The sequence below is a fragment of the Lactuca saligna genome, chromosome 7 (genome assembly GCF_052625555.1).
Source record: "Lactuca saligna cultivar CGN05327 chromosome 7, ASM5262555v1, whole genome shotgun sequence".
Classification (NCBI taxonomy): domain Eukaryota; kingdom Viridiplantae; phylum Streptophyta; class Magnoliopsida; order Asterales; family Asteraceae; genus Lactuca; species Lactuca saligna.
Genome location: NC_136423.1, coordinates 175,852,851 through 175,871,974, shown reverse-complemented (window position 1 = coordinate 175,871,974; position 19,124 = coordinate 175,852,851). Strand labels below are relative to the sequence as shown.

Here is a 19,124-nt window from a genome sequence, read left to right as displayed (position 1 = left end):
GTGATGATGTCATCAACAAGTGGCTCAGTTTTTAATTTTCCAAGAACACCTGTTTTCTAGCACCGTATGTTCAGAAATCACCCATATCCTTTCCCTTATATGACAAAAATAAAATATCTTCCTTAATTCACAAACTCATTACTGCCGATGTCACACCATACAGAGGCGTTGAATGATCTCCGGCCACCTCTCCTCCCTCCAGACGACCATGAACTGCCACTCGAGTGGCTCTCCGTCGACCAAATGTTAACCAAATACTGCGGCGAGTTTGGGTTCTGGCAGCTCAAGCATTTCATTCTTACGTGTATAGCTTGGGCTCTCCAATCCATCCACACCATGGTTATGATCTTCGCCGATTGTGAACAGGGTTGGACATGCGAACCAGGTTCTGGATGTGTATGGGACGCCGACAAGAGCGTTTGTGGGCTTGACCCAGGTTCATGGCGTTGGGATGATGGTGAAGGGTGGTCAACGGTGGCTGAGTGGGGTCTGATTTGTGGAGAAAAATACAAGGTTGGGTTGGTTCAAGCTCTGTTCTTCACCGGCTGCATGATAGGTAAAACACTCACTCTCTCTCACACACACACATACACTCTTTCTCTCTCTACTAAATCTTACGTTACAGGTGCCGGAATATTCGGTCATCTATCGGATTCAAAACTGGGAAGAAAAGGGTCGTTGACGATCGTATGCAGTTTGAGCTTTGTTTTCGGTCTACTGACATCCATCTCCCCCAACTACTGGACCTACGTCCTCCTCCGTGTACTCACCGGATTCAGCACTGGCGGAGTCGGACTCTGCGCTTTTGTTCTAGCCACCGAACCAGTAGGTCCCACCAAGCGTGGTATTGCCGGAATGTCCACCTTCTATTTCTTCTCAATCGGAATAGCCCTTCTCTCCGGCATAGCTTACATATTCCGATACTCATGGCGTTCCCTCTACATCGCCTCCTCCATACCCTCCATCCTCTACATCGTTTTCATTCTCCCTTTCATCTCCGAATCCCCTCGTTGGTGCCTTATTCAAGGGAAAACCGATCAAGCCATGAAGATAATGCATAGTATAGCCAAATCCAATGGGAAACACCTCCCTAAAAATGTCTACATTGCCCTCAACGAGGAAGGCAATAGTCATGATCATGATCATGACCATGACACAGTTTCTAATACTATCAGAAATGAAACCAGTGAAACTGTGGTTAGGGGATCGGTGATAGATGTGATCAAGTCACCATTAACGAGGAAACGATTGTTTCTTGTGATGGGAGTCGACTTCACATGCTCAATCGTGTACTATGGATTGAATTTAAATGTTGTGAACCTAAAAACGAATCTCTATTTGGCTGTGTTACTAAATGCTATTGTGGAGATGCCAGCGTATCTATTGACTGCGATTTTGATTGATAGATTTGGGAGGAAGCCGCTTGGGATTGGAACACAGTGGTTCAGTGGGGTGTTCTGTATTATCGGGGGGATATTGGGAAGCAGAGGGATTTGGAAGGAGGTTACGATGTTGTGTGGAGTTTTGGGAATATTTGGGATGGCAGGGACTTTTAATTTGATGTTTATATACGCAATGGAGTTGTTTCCAACTGTGGTGAGAAATGTCGCGCTTGGATGTGGGACCCAGATGATTCAGTTAGGTGCGATATTGGTGCCTTTTGTGGTGGTTGTTGGTGGTGGTTTTCCGTTTATGGTGTTTGGGGCATGTGGGATTGTGGGAGGGATTCTTGTATTATACTTGCCGGAGACATTAAATAAGCCCTTGTATGACACCATGAATAAGTGGCTATTGGTGGTTGCATGAAAACAGTTGTAAGCATTAAAATTACTAGATTGTCCTTGATATAAAAAATATATATATAGACTAAACAAGCCCCTGAAGTTCCATGATTGTTTCAATTACACCCTCTTAACAAAAATGTTTTCAAGTTTATGCCAACACTATGAACACATCACACATCTCCTTGAACTTCGATTTTATGGCCCAACAACGTCGTTATCTCCCAAAATCTCGGCTATGGATTTGTTAACTGCATTTCCTCTGGCCTAAAAGAAGCAAAACAATATATGAGAGAAAGAGCAAAAATGAAAATGACGGAAACACCCCTAGAAGAGTACTACTAATTCAAGTTTTGTAGTAATATTACCTTGACTCCAATTGCCATAGCCGTTTTAAGATTCACAATTTCACCTAATTTAAAAGAGCCCCCTTTCTTATCTTTAACAAAAATGACGGAAACGCCCCTAGAAGAGGCCAGGCTAGGTAGGTGCTTTGTAAGCGATCGAGGGTTGCAGTCTGTTGCTATAAGTATTGCCTGTTTTTAGTATTCAGTTTTTCGTTAGCATCATTTTTACATAGAAGGGTAAAATTGTCATTTTCAGTCCAAAAAGGGAACAGCCATTGTCCATAAAGCATTTACGGGTTGTTTCTTTTCTTTTCTTTTTCAGATTAAGCCCTGGATAAAGTGTAGCATGTTTCTTTTCTATACTGAATACGAGACTAAATGACCATTTTACCCTTGCATGCCAAAAAAAACAAATTTTACAATGTTACACAATTTTAAAGTCCCAGATAACCTGCAAATGAAGGGGAGACATTTTAGCATTAGAACTTTCTGTGGGAGAACTTAAAGATCCATGAAGTGGTGGGATCCGTTCAAGCACACGTGTCACATCATTGACACCAATTGAAAATTGTTGCTAATAAAGAACATATACAAAACATCATCAGTCAAAGTTGAAACAACTTATCAAATAAAACTAGATTTAAAGAGAAAAATAAAACCTTAAGCCAAATTTTGTAAGGTAAAGATTCATCTGAACGTCTAGCCAACTTGATTTCTCTGGTGCAAACACAATAAGGTTGTTTTAGTGTGTGTATGAATGTAGAAATTTTGGTGAGGGCATAAAAGTATATACTGTAATGTATTATACTTTAAATTCATTATAATTTGTAAATTGTAATGCAATGTATTTGTTACCTTTGAATTGAGTTAAGAAGATGGAGTAGACTTTCACCTTCATAAGAACTAAATGAACACATGACAAATGAAATCATAGTTAGTTAGTAATACATTGGTGGAAAACAAGAATTGGCTTAAAGTAGGTTATTGATGTGTGCATATAAGAAACGGAAATACTACTTGAACCCTAAAACGAACACAGAAGAAACGGAAATTTACTTTGGCTGCTGAAGAATGGAGTCGTTAGAGAGTTTCTGAGGCAATACTACTGAACTTTTGTTTCTGTTTTTCATCCGCATTTTGCATTGAACAAATAATTCGATGTAAATCCCCTTCAACAGAACAGTTAAACAATTATACTCAGTAAACAAACTCAAAGAAAAACTATAATTTAGGATCGAGAATCACACACACAGTAAAATAGTTGTAGTTAACAATTAGGTGAAGAACGATCAGAAATTTGCATACAATAATCAGAAGACAGAATTATGTGTGCTTTTAAGCTCGAATACTCGCTCCATTCAACAATGGAAGCAATTAGCAAAGTTAACTGAAGTTGCATAAGCTGGTCAGGTTTGCTAATGTATATGAAGTCAAAGAGTATTACCTATGATTTCTTGGCTAGTGTCGAACTGTCGATTGCAGCTGGCGCGGCTGGAACTGCTGGAATGGCGATTTGGAGGTGTACGCGCTGCTGGACTACCGGCGGTGCCGTTGATTGCAGCCTTGCGCTGCTAGACTACAGCGGGTGCGGGAATGACTAATGAGGAACCGACGATTGTAACTGCTGTGGAGTGTGGAGGTCGGAATCGTGATGGATTAATGCTCGATCGACTATGAAAAATGAAAACCCTAAAACCCACTCTGATTTTCTAACTTTTGATTTTATATTATTCATTTCCATAGGAATAAACTTTGATTTTATATTATTCATTTCCATACGAATAAACTTTGAGTTGTTAATTTTAATATATTTTTTTATATATTTACACATTATTAATTTATTTTATCTATTAAATGTATTATTTAATACTTATAATACTATATATATATATATATATATATATATATATATATATATATATATATATATATATACACACTATCAGTGTACCCGTGCAAAGCGGCGGGGCGTGTAAATTCTTTCGGTGATATGTTTCCTCTACAAAAATGTTATTTTACAAAAGAAAGTACATGTCGAAGACAAAATAATCAAACTATGGTGTTATTTGGGAGATGAAGTCATTTTTTGTTCCTGGACGGTGGGCTTTATAGCAGAGGAGGGAACAAAGAGGTATATGCGATTGGAGGGATATTTGAATCAACATGCTAAATTTAAGGATATCTAAAAGAGTTCAAAATTTGAATGAATCCGGGATTTGAGGGAACCATATCAAATTGTTGAGAAATATAAGGAGATTTGATGATAAATATTTGAATTCAAAATGTAGTTAAAATTTAATATTATTTTATTAATGGTTACTTGTACTATCAGCTTCATCATTTAGACGTTTTAAAAAAATAATATTATTATAATCAATCTATTTTTAGAAATAGTTAGATTTCTTTTATAAGATAGTAAAGATATATATATATATATATATATATATATATATATATATATATATATATATATATATATATATATATATATATATATATATATTAAAAAGACTCTTGTTTATGAATAGTAGGATTGACCAATTTCATACTTTTAACACAAAAATTCGTACATATTCAAATTTTACACAATACTTTTCACATATTCAAAATTTCATCCTTCTGGCTTCTATTCTCCTTCCCTAATCTAAAATTCTCAACATCATTGGCATTTCACAATTGCTTCGGACTCCTTACTTTTCTTCCTCTCCGACTGTGTGGGTTTGACATCTTATATGTCTTCTCGATCAAAATTTAGGATTCCGAATTTTGGGTTTGACGTTTCAGACACAGTCTCGATCAAGAACTGAGGATTTCCACTTCCGTCTCCACCAAACGCCTATGCTTTATGGCCGCCTCCAACCGTCTCTGTTGCAATTTGAAGTCTCGGTATGTTCTCTGTCGTTTGTATATCCTTTTGATTTTATGTTTTCAATTTCGAATTTCTTCCTTCCCAACATTGTGGGTTTCACGTTCGAATTCTAGGTATAATGTTTCTTACACCAAGTCGATCAAGAACTTCGAATTCTGGGTATGACGTATATGACACCATCTCGACCAAAAAGTTAGGATATCGACTTCCGTATTGTTTTTCTGTTCCATTTTGAATTTCTATTTTCAGTTCCACTTTCAAACATTTTTTTGGACTCGATCATGCACAATAATCACGCCAAAAATAGTCTTCATCCTCTTGCAAATAATTGTAGTGGTTCGTGGCTGGTCTGCTGCGGTTTGTGGAAACCGGAAAAAGAAATCTCATATTTTTTTTGCTTTTACTCTAATTTCTGGTAAGTGATATTCTGAAATTCTTATTTCAGGATTTTGATTAATGATCAGTAAGAAGTAGATTATTGCCGCCACCAACCACCTGTGCTATGTTAATGTTTAGAATTTCGGTATGTTGTAAGTTGTTTCCATTTGATTTTGATTTTCTGTTCAATTGCTCTTCCTTCTGTTTTTTTTTTTTTTTGTGCGATGTTCCTAATCTCTAGGTTTGATCTCTAAAATCAATATTCAGTATTACCACCACCGGACCCAGCCACCGCCACGACGATAATTGGACGATGTTTTTTTCTTTCAAGTCAGCCTCCACGAACTCTATCCTTGAACTATCTCAGGTTTTTCAGGTAATGTTGGTGTACTCAGTTATTGGAAGCACAAAATCTATAGTCATATTTCATATTGGGGTGGTAATTGTTTTAGGCATAACTCAAGATATGTGGAGGGATATGGAAGAAACAAAGGTTTGTCCCATCATGTAAGTTACTCTGTAAGTATTTGATTATGCCAGATTTTTCCTTTCACATATTTATGCTTCAATACTTTGATCTCACCCAGTCATCACAATAATAATATTCTAGGTTTATGTCTCAGTCCTTAAAGCATTGGAAAGCTTTGATTCTTTCCCTTTGTTTCTATTCAAATTAAAGAAACAAATTGGCATTCTATTTTTATTTCTTTGTTTCTTTCTACTATATATTTCATATCATACCTTCTAACCATACAAGATATTATGTAGACAGTTACCCTAGATGGTGAAACTGGCCTTAAGACATAACACAAGAGATATACAACAATTCAATTCCATTACTTCAATGAAACTCCATATGGGTGGTACCCGATTCTTATCTGGATGCCGAGACAAAAGACTATGGATATTGAGAAGAAAAACTATGAAGGCATCAAATATCATCTGATTTTTTTAGTAATGTTGTAATTATGTGTCTTTGTACATGATACTTCAATATTAAAAAATAATGGAATTTCATTTCTATATGATAGATGAACATTTTATTTAGAAAAAGGTTGTCCCAAAAGGACAAGCCTCATATTCACAAATTGTCAGGTTTTTGCTTTTAATTCATCTAGATTGGGAGGAAGAGACCAATCTAAGTTTTGAATTCAACATCATCAATTTTATGAAATCTTTTTTAAAATAAAATATAATTCCATATAGTTACTGTAACATCCCAAAATTCAAGGCTAAAAATTTCATTTTTAAATACATTATTATATAAAACCATCTGTATAAAAACATTCATATTAATATCTCATGTCGAAACCAAAGTGTCAATAATCAAAACATATTATCATAAAGCCATATCAGAGTGTAATCCCAAAGATCTCATGTGCGGAAAACATAGTGTGATGCGCTGCGATCAAGCCGTCTCCTTTCCTTTAAACATGAAATACCTGAAACCAAAACTGAAAACCGTAAGCACGAAGCTTAGTGAGTTCCCCCATCATACCACATACCATTCAATCACATATCCTACATACTGTCGGGCAATTATGGGGTGCCCGACCTACCCGGTACGGCCATTCTGGGGTGCCGACCTACCTGTGTCAAGCCGTTCTGGGGTGCTGACTACCCATGTCAAGCCATTCTGGGGTGCTGACCACCCATCAGTCCTAACAACCGATCCTCGGGGACTATTTCACCCCCTACTGCTACTTTCACATATATCATAGCATAACAAATTATCAGACATATCTGGGGTGTCCGATCTACCCTTCGATCCTAATGACCGAACTTGGGGACTATTCCCCTCCTACCACCACTATCACATATAACATATCACGCCAGCATATAAACATATCATTACATACTGTCAGACATATCTGGGGTGTCTGACCTACCCTTTGGTCCTTACAACCGAACTCTACTACTATCACATATAACATATCATGCCAACATATAACATATCAGGTAGTAGCAAACCTAGATGATATCACAAAGACAATCATCTAACATACAACTCCTACTGGTGGGTCGGCATTGTGGCCGTAGACCCACCGTTACTGGAAGGTAACTCACCTCACATTGCTGAAGTCCCGAAGACACAATCCCACACTTGCTGAAGTCCCGCAGACCTGACCCCAACTGCTGGCTAACAGATTCCCGAACTGTCAACACCAAAATAACACCCAATTAATAATTGGGTCCCAATACATAACCATAAGTACATTCTTTGGGTAATTACTACGTTACCCCTTGCTTGGCTTATTCAAGCCCAAGGTCCGATCCATAGGCCCAAAGTCAATTATGAATCAAAGCCCAACACATGGCCTAATTTTCCAAATTGGGCATAGGCCTATACATGGTCTCATTCTGAGGCCCAACATCATATAATCATTAAGGCCCAACTATGGCCCAATTTTCCAAATTGGGCCCAACCCCTTACATGGGCCTTACCCTAGGCCCATTAAATTATTCTAGTCTAATTGCTTGATCTTGGATAGCCCATTTAATAACCCAATCATCAAGGCCCAAAAGAAAGGCCCATCAATAAACCCAAGTGAAATTAGGGTTTCACATAAAATGATGATTAGGGTTAAGTTTCCTACTTAATCCATTAAGGACTTAATCCATTAAGTCCAATATTGCTTAGATTAATCTTTGCCAATGATTATTATTTAATATCTCAAGTTATTAAATAATTCTCGTGTGTGTGACCCGATTAATTCTTAAAGTTAGGTTTTCATTGGCATTAGGGTGTTCCAATCGAAATATTAGCCTATTTATCAATTTATTGGCCTTTTATGACAATTAGGGCTTTATTGGGCCAAATAAGCCCACTAAAATCTTATTAAGCCCATATGAGTTTTATTGGGTCCATTAGAGCTCCTTTGAGCCCATTAGGGTTTCTAGCACCCCAAACGAATCTATCACAAGAGGCAAAGCGCACCGCCACCCGACACGGCGGCCAGTGGCGGCAGGAGGCGGCAGCCACCACCCTAAGGTGGTGGTTTTTAATTTCTTTTATTATTCTTGGCTCTTACAACTTTTACAATGAATTCCTAAAACAACACACACACTACACTAATACCAACACACACAAGCGGTGGTCCTTGGCGGCAGCCACCACCTCGCGGTGGTGGCAGCGGCGACTCTTGTGATTTCCGGTCAAACAAATCATTCCCATAAACAAAAACACGCACACCATCACATCCTTTGCTCGAAACGAGAAACCAACCACCCGATAATGGCGTATGGCGGTGGCAGCGATGGTTTCGACGGCGGTAGAGTAGTCACGGCAACAGCAATAACGAACCCACCAGTAGCATACTCGACCGGTCATGGCGGTTCTTCTCCAGCTAAGCGCGATGGCAGCGACAACACAAGCGGCGACATAGCAGAGGATTGCAGAGACAACCACTGAAATGGCGACCAACAATGGTTACGACCCCAAACAGATAGAAAAATGGATGAAGAAGATGAAAGGCAGTCTCACTGTGAGTATTCTGATCGCACACGACTCATGTCCACCGGTCATAGCTCTGCCTTCGCTCTTCGTGGGGCTTCTCCAGCCGTTAAGGACTTCGCCGAAGGCGGTAGGGGAGGTTATGGCGGCGACAGTCGGAGGTTGTGGGGGATGAGGGTGGGAGGATGGCGGCTCCACTTCTTTAGGGTTAGGGTTAAGGGACCGGTGGGTTATGGCTTTACACCCGGTTCCTTCAAGACATTCTCCCATAATAACAACTATGATCCCTCCATTCTAAAATCATTTCCAATAGAGTCCGAAATTTACCTTTTCAACCCTCAGTCTTAAAATTCCTTACAAAGTAAGTATAATATTTACCAAACAACCCTCCGTTCTTGAATTTCTTTGCAAAGCCGGTCTAGAAGTTACCCTTTAAACCCCCAATATCTCAATTATGACATATTCAGCCATTCCACCTCTCTTCCTTTCAAATTAAATTCAAATAATTACAACGGAGCCCCTGTCTTCATAAATATTTTCATAATAAATCCCAATAATATAACAAGCGGTCCCTTCCTTCTCAATTACTTACAAAATAAATTCGAAACTTACATTTTAACCCCCAAATCTCTAAAATTATAATGATTAGCTCCTCAAGATCAACACCTTGCTATATAATTATCGATTTTAGGGCTACTATTCGCTCATTATTTTATTTATTGATTTAATAAATAAACGGGGCTTTACAGTTACTCTCATATAGTTTTCTTACAATGAATTTGTGAACTAATTTTTATTTCTTAATATACATATTTTATAGATGTTGGATTGAGATTTTGTGTTTGAATGAAGAATATTTTTGTTATTAGATGATTATGACAAACTTACTTTTATTAGACATGTTGTATCAATGGATGATTAGTCTACACCACCGAAATTTAACGCCATTGATGTTTGTAAAAATGGAGGTGTTCTGAGAAGTATATATGGGATTATGACAAGATTTTCAGCTTCTTGGAGTTTGAAGCTGAAGACCAATACACTTGGGCCTACAAAGGTAAATAGTACTTTATTAGGTGTTTGAATGGGCTCATAATTTTGTCGTTTTTGAATGGATAGAGCTTTAAAGTATGATTTCCTAATAAGTAGAAAAAGGTGAAAGCTCAACACAAACGTTTAATAACAAGAATACCCATTAATATGGTTTAAAGTATTAGTTTAAGTAATAATTTAATATAATATTTGATAAAACTATCGGTTGTTGGTAGATGACTAAAGTGGGTATAAATGGGTTATGGATTAAATTAGTTAAATTTAATTATTCAAACGTCAAATCCACATGAGTATTGGTAAATGACATCTAGCAATGGATTCAAATGGAAAATAGAACTGAAAGTACATTGTTTTACTAAGAAACTATGCCATTCTATTATATTGGAATGTAGAGTCTCGAGCTACATACTGTAAAGTAAATTAAATTTTCATGCTTCTATTTTAGTATATTATGTGACAATAAATTAATAAATTATTATGATAAGGAAGTTCCAAGACCTAATGAAAAGAATACCACATTTAACGGAATACCGAAAGACAACAAACTAAAGCAAAAGCAAAACCCAATTTTTTATTGGTAGCAACTGCCAATCACAACACATAAACATTATACAAGAAATAAAAGTTTTAAAAGCATACACACCACTCCACTTACTAACTGTTAGTCTAATCGGCTACTACTTTTGCAATGTATTGCCTCACTGCATCTGCATATTTCCATTGTTGGTACGTAAGTGTCGATTCCAACACAAATAATGATATTACCTTTTTCTCATTCATGCGACTCTATGGTATTGCATTCTATGTAAGTTAGTTATATTAGATGCTTACTTTCATTTCAAAATATTTTATATGTAGAAGAATTTACGATATTACCCTTTTCATTGTTATCCTAGGGCTCATGGAGTAAGGAAACCTATGATCAACGTATCTGGTCTAATTCAAGTTGACAATTGGATACTATAATAAACAAAACATTGAAAGTACATTGCTATTTTCTGTGTTAATCATTGAAGTTGTCATTTTCCTCAAGGATCGGGGTGCCACTATTGTCTATGTAAGCCTCTATGCGTGAAATAATAATGTACTTTCATTAATTTGTTTATTATAGCTTTATACTTTTAGTTATGACAGACAGTGATTCCCAATGCCATATTTGGGCTGTTTTTTCTAAGTATAATGTCATAATAAGCGAAATGTTGAAAGTACAATGCTATAAGTGGGTAGATTTGTCGAAATACAATGACTTGTGATGGAAAGAAATGAAAGTAGGATTTTAACTTGAGGCATTACTAATATGTATATTTATAACTTTGTTATGTGTAGGGAGACTTAAGTAAACCTGAACACCATTTAGTGTTTCCGATTGTTTCTGATTTTTAACTTAAAACAATACACTGATTATACTAGGAATATACTTTTTGGGGATAAAAATGGGGTATAATTGACAATCTATATAAGTTAGAAAAATAGAATATACTTTTTGGGGATAAAAATGGGTAAAAAATGGAGTAGGTTTAGAGATGAAACACTATTTACCCTGTTTTTTACTCCATTTTTTTGGGGGGGGGGGGATGGGAGTGAGTTGGAGATGGTCTAAATTGATAAAGGGGTTGAGTCTAACGCCCGGCTCACGAGTCCAACTGAAAAAGAGAAAACAAAGGAAACAGGAGGAAGTGAGAGGAAGGTAAGAGCTCACGAGTTCATCTTAAAAAGAGAAAAAAAGGAAACAGAAGAAATTGGAGGAATTGAAAGGAAAGTAACAGATATTGGTGCTCTCGAGTTTCATTAAATGAAGGAAGTGAAAGAAAATGGAATGATCACTTTCCTTTTTAACTTTCCTTTCGATTTGGGAGTATTTAGAAAGAAATGACAAAATGTTTAACTTTCCTTTCATTTCTCTCAAACTCGGGAGCACAAAAGAGAAATTTCTTTTCCTTTCTTTTCTTTTCTTTTCTCTCCTTACTTTCTTTTCTCTTCTCTTCTTTTCTTTGCTTAACTCGGGAGCGCGGTGTAAAAATCATGCTAAAAATTTTGTTTTAATAAAATCTATGGGTTTTAGAAAAAAATTTATCAACTTTTTTATATAGGATAAATAATGTAAATTTATAAAGAATTAAATAAACAAAATCATCAAAAGTCACATGAATACTTAAAGGACAATGATATAATAAGAATAAATAAAAGTAGAATGTTATAACAAACAAAACAAAGAAAATACATAGTTATTTCTTGCATTTAGTATGTCACATACATTTGCTACCAGAATCCGGTCACCAAGCATTTAGTATGTCCACTTATCTGTCCATATACATTTGTAAGAGCAGGAATAAGAATTTTTAGTTGGTAAGTCATAAAAAGTCAAGATGACTATGTTAATGTATCTCACATCAGTGTGACACGGTAATATAAGTGGTTACATATGTTGGAGTCTCTATTCTCTCTAAAATGGCTCTTTTGAAGAGTTAATATGCGACTCCACAAATATTTACCTGGTATTAGAGTCGGCATCTTGCCCCTGTGGCTCATCGCATCCATATCTATCATCATCGAGCCTCCGACTCTAAGAGGGAGTGTTAATGCATCCCACATCGGTGCGATGCGACATGGTAATATAAGTAGTTATATATGTTGGAGTCTCCCTTCTCTCAACAAAGGCTCTTTTAGAGAGTTAATATGATTATAGACTACATAATGTCTTGTAATGACAAACACATAAAAGGTCTGAAGGTCAACATAAAATCAACATAACACACAACAATATTAACACATATATCATACATAAGGTATGTAACAACAAACACAGAGAATGTCTAAAGGTATGCATGCACAACAACAAGCATATAATCAATAACAACCCTGCATCGATTTTGACAATCTTTAATTGATTTATAAATGTAATTTGGTTTTTTGGTTTGGTATGTTCTAAATTCCACAATACCAAAACTCAAACCAAACACCAGATTTAAAATTTGGTTTGGTCCCTGACTAAACCAAAAAATCAAATTTGAATATGGGTTGGTCTAAAATTGGTTTCGATTTGATTTTGTTTTTGGGTTTTTAAGTTCCAAACCAAGTAATTCTTGACCCTAAGTAAAATGAAGCTTTTAAAAGGGAAAATGGGCATAAAAGCTTTTACGTTCTAAAAAATAAAAATCTTTTTCTTTCGAAAATTATTCTCCAATTGGTGGGATGTCAAGTCCACCAAGAAAATTACACCCTTTGTTTGCAATTAAAACGTAATATAATGGTAAAAAGGGGGTATCGATCTTCGGGGAAACGGTTGTATTCAATCACCAATGCAATCTAAAAGAACTATTGTAAATAAACTAATTAACTACAATTAAACTAAAGGGGGGTGTTATGATTGCTTGAAAACTAAAAGAATTGAATAACTAAAAACTTGCAATTAAGCAAGAAAGTGAGATGCTCAAATATTGGAGAGAATTGGTAAACCAAAGCAATTCAACACAATGAACATTTGTGTGTTTATCATTAAGATTTAATATGAAGCTTATCATTCATCCCAAATTGGTTATAACAATCATGAAGCACGATATACCAAGATTCCTCATAAGTTGTATGGAGGTTGGGGAAGCCCACAACAAACCTTCTTAATCAAAATCAAAGATCCAATTGAAGCAATTGAACCCAATAAGTTAATTAGCCTTCAGAATGAAGGAATCCGCAATTCCTATAGGATGTTAATTCTTACACATCCATAAACGAGTTATGATTCATAAGCTAGAGATGATTTCTACCATCATAAAGCCCTTGTTCTAAGTAAAATTCAATGATTCAATTCCAAACCAAAGAAATAAACTAACAATTGCTTATTAAAGTACCAAGCTCATGATCAAAGCATTAAACAAGCATAGGAAATATGAACTAGAATCATAGACATAAGATAAATGATAAATAAGCATAAATCCTTCAAAAACCCACAAAAATTCAAAGGTTTTAGCCAAGGTCTACCAAAATAGAGGATTTAGCCACTCATGGAAATAGAATAACAATCACAAAAGTCTAATTGCATAAAGAAACTACCAATAACTTGGAAAGATGAAAAGAAATGAGTTTCAAGCTCCAAAATCACCTTCTTCTGGTCTCTAATGGTGTAAAATAGAAGTGATAGCTGATAGATCCAACCCCCAAGGTAAATGGTAAGCCAAATGACCAAAATGCCTAAAATTGGGCAGTTGTGCAGGTACCCACGCGATGGAAATTCCACCCGTGCAAGTGCTGCTGGAATGCTATTGGCTCATTTTTCCTCCACTAACTATCCCACTACCAAAGATTCCCTTGGTCCCATCCATATCCCACATGATTCAAATTAACCAATCATCTTTTAGCTTCAAATATGGATGCTCCAAGCCCAAAATAACAATCCATGATCCATCTTCACAAGCCCACTTCATCCAAGTCTTTAGCTTTTTAAGCCCAAATCTCCCTTAATGAATCCGCAAAGCCCAATAATGCCTTGGAAACCCACAAAGCCCATTTCCAAGCTCAACCATAACCGCAACAAGCTCCAAAACCCTACAAAATACCTCATGTAACATAAAAAGTCTTCGGTATGACCCACAATAAAGAAAATAAATAAAATACAATGCAATAATGATAAAAATATCTAAAAATCTAAAATAAACTAATAAAAATAAGGAAATAAAATAAGCTATCACTAATCCAGGAAAACAAATTAATCATCTCCTCAGTTCTTGCCATTCATCTTTCATCACTCCATCAATCACATAAATTAAAAAGCATTTAAAAGTTTTATATCGACGTAGCATGTAAACAGGAAACAAGTTGTGTCGTTAACCTTTTATGAATTTTAATACTTTAAATTTGAAGGATTTTAAAGAAATGGCTTCTAGTTAGTAACCTTATGCATACTTGGTTGTCGATGTGGCCCTTCATGACTTTCATCTCCGTTTTATAAACATTTCTCCTATTGAAGTGAAAACCACCAAGAAGCATCAACTTTCAGTGCTGCTTAGCAACCCCGATCCCGGGGGGGGGGGGGGGGGGATGTGAAGTGTTCAAAAACAAAATAGAGCCTGAATTTTAACCAAATTATATAGTTAGTAACGTTAATTTATATTACTTAATGTAATCATCTTCTAAAATGACTTGTAGTTCAGTTAACTAAGAGTGCTGCCTTTACTCTTTCATGCTAAATGACCAAGGTCTGATTCTAGGTTCCCATACTTTATGTGTTTTTTATATCCTATGTGTATTAATGTATACAAGTTTACGTAAATTTTTTTGAAAACTATGACATCCTTAAATTTACGGTCATTTAAAAAAAATATATTTATGCTTATTTTAAAGCAGAGTATTTTTTGTGGTGGAATTGATCCCTAAATATTATTTCAATGTGGGATAATATTAACATTAAACATTTCCAAAGACACGTTCAATATTGATGTCTTTTCAAAACTTCGGATTTTATAACTGATACAAAACATAAGCATAAACAGACCTTACATTAATTTATACTAATGATGTACATCTCCTTTAATCTCTCGGTGTATGTATCTTCACATTGATACCTGTGATACAAATAAACTGAGTGGGTCAGGTTGAGAAACCTGGTAAGTACATAGGGTCTTCAACCCACAATAATATAGTTAATTTGTTTAATTATAAAACAATTAACTAAATTACCCATCCTCATTTTCTCTATTCATTATTCCCTAAGGATTATCCTAAGGATCATATCCTACATCACATTTACCTATCATTATCTACATCATATTTCCTTATATGTTTGTTGCTAAGGACTTTTCCAAAGGATCATCGCATAGATAGTATTGTTTAAGGGATTACTCCCCTAATACATGTTCACTAAGGGTTAGAGTATCATTACATGAATACATAGTTACTACATCACTTGATGTAACATCCTGATTTCCGGGAATGGGATTTTGGAGATTTCATGCAATTAAAGAAGCCTACTCGATGATTCTAGGCACCCATACTTTATGTGTTTTTTATATCATATGTGTATTAAGGTATACAAGTTTACGTAAACATTTTTGAAAACTGTGACATCCCTAAATTTACGGTCATTTAAAAAAATTTATTTATGCTTATTTTAAAGCAGAGTATTTTTTTGTTGTGGAATTGATCCCTAAATATTATTTCAATGTGAGATAATATTAACATTAAACATTTCCGAAGACACGTTCAATATTGATGTCTTTTCAAAACTTCGGATTTCATAACTGATACAAAACATAAGCATAAACAGGCCTTACATTAATTTATACTAATGATCTACATCTCCTTTAATCTCTCGGTGTAATGTATCTTCACATTGATACCTGTGATACAAATAAACTGAGTGGGTCAGGTTGAGAAACCTGGTAAGTACATAGCGTTTTCAACCCACAATAATATAGTCAATTTGTTTAATTATAAAACAATTAACTAAATTACCCATCCTCGTTTTCTCTATTTATTATTCCCTAAGGATTTATCCTAAGGATCATAGCCTACATCACATTTACCTATCATTATCTACATCATATTTCCTTATATGTTTGTAGCTAAGGACTTTTCCAAAGGATCATCGCCTACATCACATAGATAGTATTGTTTAAGGGATTCCTACCCTAATACATGTCCAATAAGGGTTAGAGTATCATTACATAAATACGTAGTTACTACATCGCTTGATGTAACATCTGATTTCCGGGAATGTAACATCTGATGTAACTCGTCGTGTCGAGATGAGTCAGCCTACATGATTTATGAGGTCTACTCGACGAGTTGGAGGACCCCGACTCGATGAGTAGGAGCTAGGGAATGAAACCCTAATTTCTAGTGTTTTACACCCTATTTAAAGGGTCATTAGCCTCCCTCACCTCCCTTACCGTCCCCCTTGAGCTCAGAAAAACCTAATCGTGCCTACTATGTATTTTTGTGTGTTAAGAAGCTTGGAAGGTATATTTTGTGAAGAGAACTTGAAGTCCAAGGAGCTTGGAGCAAAAAGAAGCTTGTGGATTTGATTTCTATTTCATCTTGGCATCATCTTGAAGGTAACAAGTCTAATGAGTCGAAAACTCTTTTAAGATCGAATAGATTCTTAACAATTAAATCAAGAAAGAAAATAAAACGTGAACAGACAATGAATCAAACAAGTGCTGAATGATTAATCTATCACACCTCAGGAAAGCTCAATAAATAAATTCTACTGTAGAGGTGTGATAGGGTTACAGTACAATAATGAAAGTAATAAATGAGAAGTGTACTAAGAACGATGCATGTATTCACCATTTATACTAAACCTTAATAAACTAAACACGACTGGACAGGCCCAAACCATGACTATCATGGATCGAACTAAAGGCCCAATAACGCAACATCTTAAACCCAACATTCTCCCCCTTTGCGTCAACTGAGGTGAGAGATTAATGTGGCACAACCTGAATATTCTTCTGAACTGTTTTGAACAGCTACAGTATCATAGCTAGAATAGTATGACGGAAGTTGATGTACCACAGAATCATGTCGTTGAAGATCTTCTTTGAAGCATCATCATTGGATTTGCATCTGTTGACTATATCCATAACGTGTTCAAGAGAAATAGTGGAAAACATATGCTTTTCAGACAAATCGATATGGGAGGCATCTCTCATCATCGAATCAAGCTTAAAGAAAGAAAAGATCAGCAACCGATTTGATCTTTGGTGGTATCATCAAGAATTAAAGAAATACGTGAGCTGGGCACGTCAGGTTTGAATGCAGGGTATGTAGGGGTTTTCCTGGTTTCTAGGCAAGGAGTAATTTGTTTGATCATGGGTGTAAGATCAATAATTTATGAGTTCATACCTTCATATAATGGTCAGTTCCAGGTTCGCATAGTGGTTGCTTTAAGTGCAAGTAAGTCATGTAATCGGTTGGGTACTCATTTTGATATTTGATATGTTGTTCTTCATCATCTGATAAGTTGCCAAGGACTTGTAGTAGATACAATAGGAAGTAATTGGGATTATGGAGCTCGTTGAGATTTTGGGAAGTATTGATATGGTTTTGGAATGTGTATGATTGCTAAGATTGGCTAGTAATCGAATGTTAGTTCCTGTAAGATCTAGTTGTCGCTAATTTAAATTGTAAGTTTGTGCGATGGATTGGAAATCCATCAATTTTTGTAGATTGGGAGAGCGTAATCGAATCCAAGTGGGGGAGAATCGTTTGGACTAAGGGTTGCACAAGAATGGATATTCAGATTTTATTACGCATCAATAGTGACGCATGGTGGGTATGTGATTAGGAACAAGTTAAGAGTTGTGTTTGAGCCTCTCTGCTTATTCTTATCTGATTAAGGATTTGGAGTTCGAAGCATAACCCATACACCTGGTTGGGGTATAGTCGGATGCGGGTTCGACCCAGTATGATTATTATTTGTATGGTAGATGAGCGGTAAGACCATGGGTTTGGGGTATGAAAGGATATAAGTGTTGTAAGACTGTGGGGGTGGCCATAGAATTCACTAAGATGGTAGGATAAAAGTGTTGTAAGACTACAGAGGTGGTTGTAGCATTCACTAGGATGGTAGGATAAAAGTGTTGTAAGACTGCGAGGGTTGTCGTAGCATTCACTAAGATGGCAGGATATAAGTGTTGTAATATTGTGGGGGTGGTTGTAGCATTCACTAGGATGGAAGTATAGAGGTGTTGTAAGACAGTGGGGTGACCGTAGCATTCACTAGGTTGGCAGGTAGTATTGTAGTACTGTAAGATTGTGGGGTGGCCCGTAGCATTCACTTGGTCCATGAACAGCTGTGAGGGTGTGATGAAACCATGATTTGGATTATAAGTTCCTATAGGTAGGATTATACCATGATAGGACAGGTTGTGAAACTGCGCGAAGGGCACAATATTCGTGGAATTAAGGAAGGTTGTAGTTCGTATGAGGCCGGTTGTGATATAAGACAACAGCTAGGCTTGTAGCGTTCATTTATAGCAAAGTAGATTTTGTTGCAACGGTGTGATGGTTTGTTATGATATCCTTGGTTGGACTAGGAGGGCCATTGGAGCCATTATGGAAAGTAAGCTAGGACAACTCTTGCCAGATAGACCTTCGTTCAGGAGTCGTGTGGTATGATTGTGTGAGGCTATCAACCTCGGCAACCCGTTAGTAATCTGGTATATCGGTTAATTGGTAGGTAAGTATGAGACTAGATAGGTCTCGGCTATATCAAACATGTAATTATGGGACAACAAGATGAGACA

At 36.2% G+C, this 19,124-nt stretch overlaps 2 protein-coding genes across 2 annotated transcripts; one reads left to right on the top strand and one right to left on the bottom strand.

Annotated features, from left to right (window-relative positions):
* On the top strand, positions 1 to 1,830 carry LOC145005242 (organic cation/carnitine transporter 4-like). The gene is made up of 2 exons (XM_078964302.1): positions 1 to 556; positions 626 to 1,830. Exons 1-2 carry the CDS (start codon positions 148 to 150, stop codon positions 1,804 to 1,806), a joined length of 1,590 nt encoding a protein of 529 aa, XP_078820428.1. The 5' UTR covers positions 1 to 147; the 3' UTR covers positions 1,807 to 1,830.
* Positions 1,831 to 1,841: 11 nt separating this feature from the next.
* On the bottom strand, positions 1,842 to 3,845 carry LOC145005243 (Ribosomal protein L7Ae/L30e/S12e/Gadd45 family protein). The gene is made up of 7 exons (XM_078964304.1): positions 3,573 to 3,845; positions 3,185 to 3,297; positions 2,984 to 3,031; positions 2,788 to 2,845; positions 2,580 to 2,702; positions 2,150 to 2,317; positions 1,842 to 2,048 (listed from the first exon to the last, which is right to left on the bottom strand). The coding sequence occupies exons 2-7, from the start codon at positions 3,262 to 3,264 to the stop codon at positions 1,980 to 1,982; spliced, it is 546 nt and encodes a 181-aa protein (XP_078820430.1). The 5' UTR covers positions 3,265 to 3,297; positions 3,573 to 3,845; the 3' UTR covers positions 1,842 to 1,979.
* Between the last annotated feature and the right edge of the window lie 15,279 nt (positions 3,846 to 19,124).

What these genes read in the sequence shown, in the direction of transcription:
- LOC145005243 (XM_078964304.1), bottom strand. Translation starts at nt 3,264, where the DNA reads ATGCGGATGAAAAACAGAAACAAAAGTTCAGTAGTATTGCCTCAGAAA. An exon ending in CTTCTTAACTCAATTCAAAG is followed by an intron (nt 2,846 to 2,983) that starts GTAACAAATACA and finishes TGTTTGCACCAG; the next exon opens with AGAAATCAAGTTGGCTAGAC. An exon ending in CTATGGCAATTGGAGTCAAG is followed by an intron (nt 2,049 to 2,149) that starts GTAATATTACTA and finishes TGCTTCTTTTAG; the next exon opens with GCCAGAGGAAATGCAGTTAA.
- LOC145005242 (XM_078964302.1), top strand. Translation starts at nt 148, where the DNA reads ATGTCACACCATACAGAGGCGTTGAATGATCTCCGGCCACCTCTCCTC. An exon ending in CTTCACCGGCTGCATGATAG is followed by an intron (nt 557 to 625) that starts GTAAAACACTCA and finishes CTTACGTTACAG; the next exon opens with GTGCCGGAATATTCGGTCAT.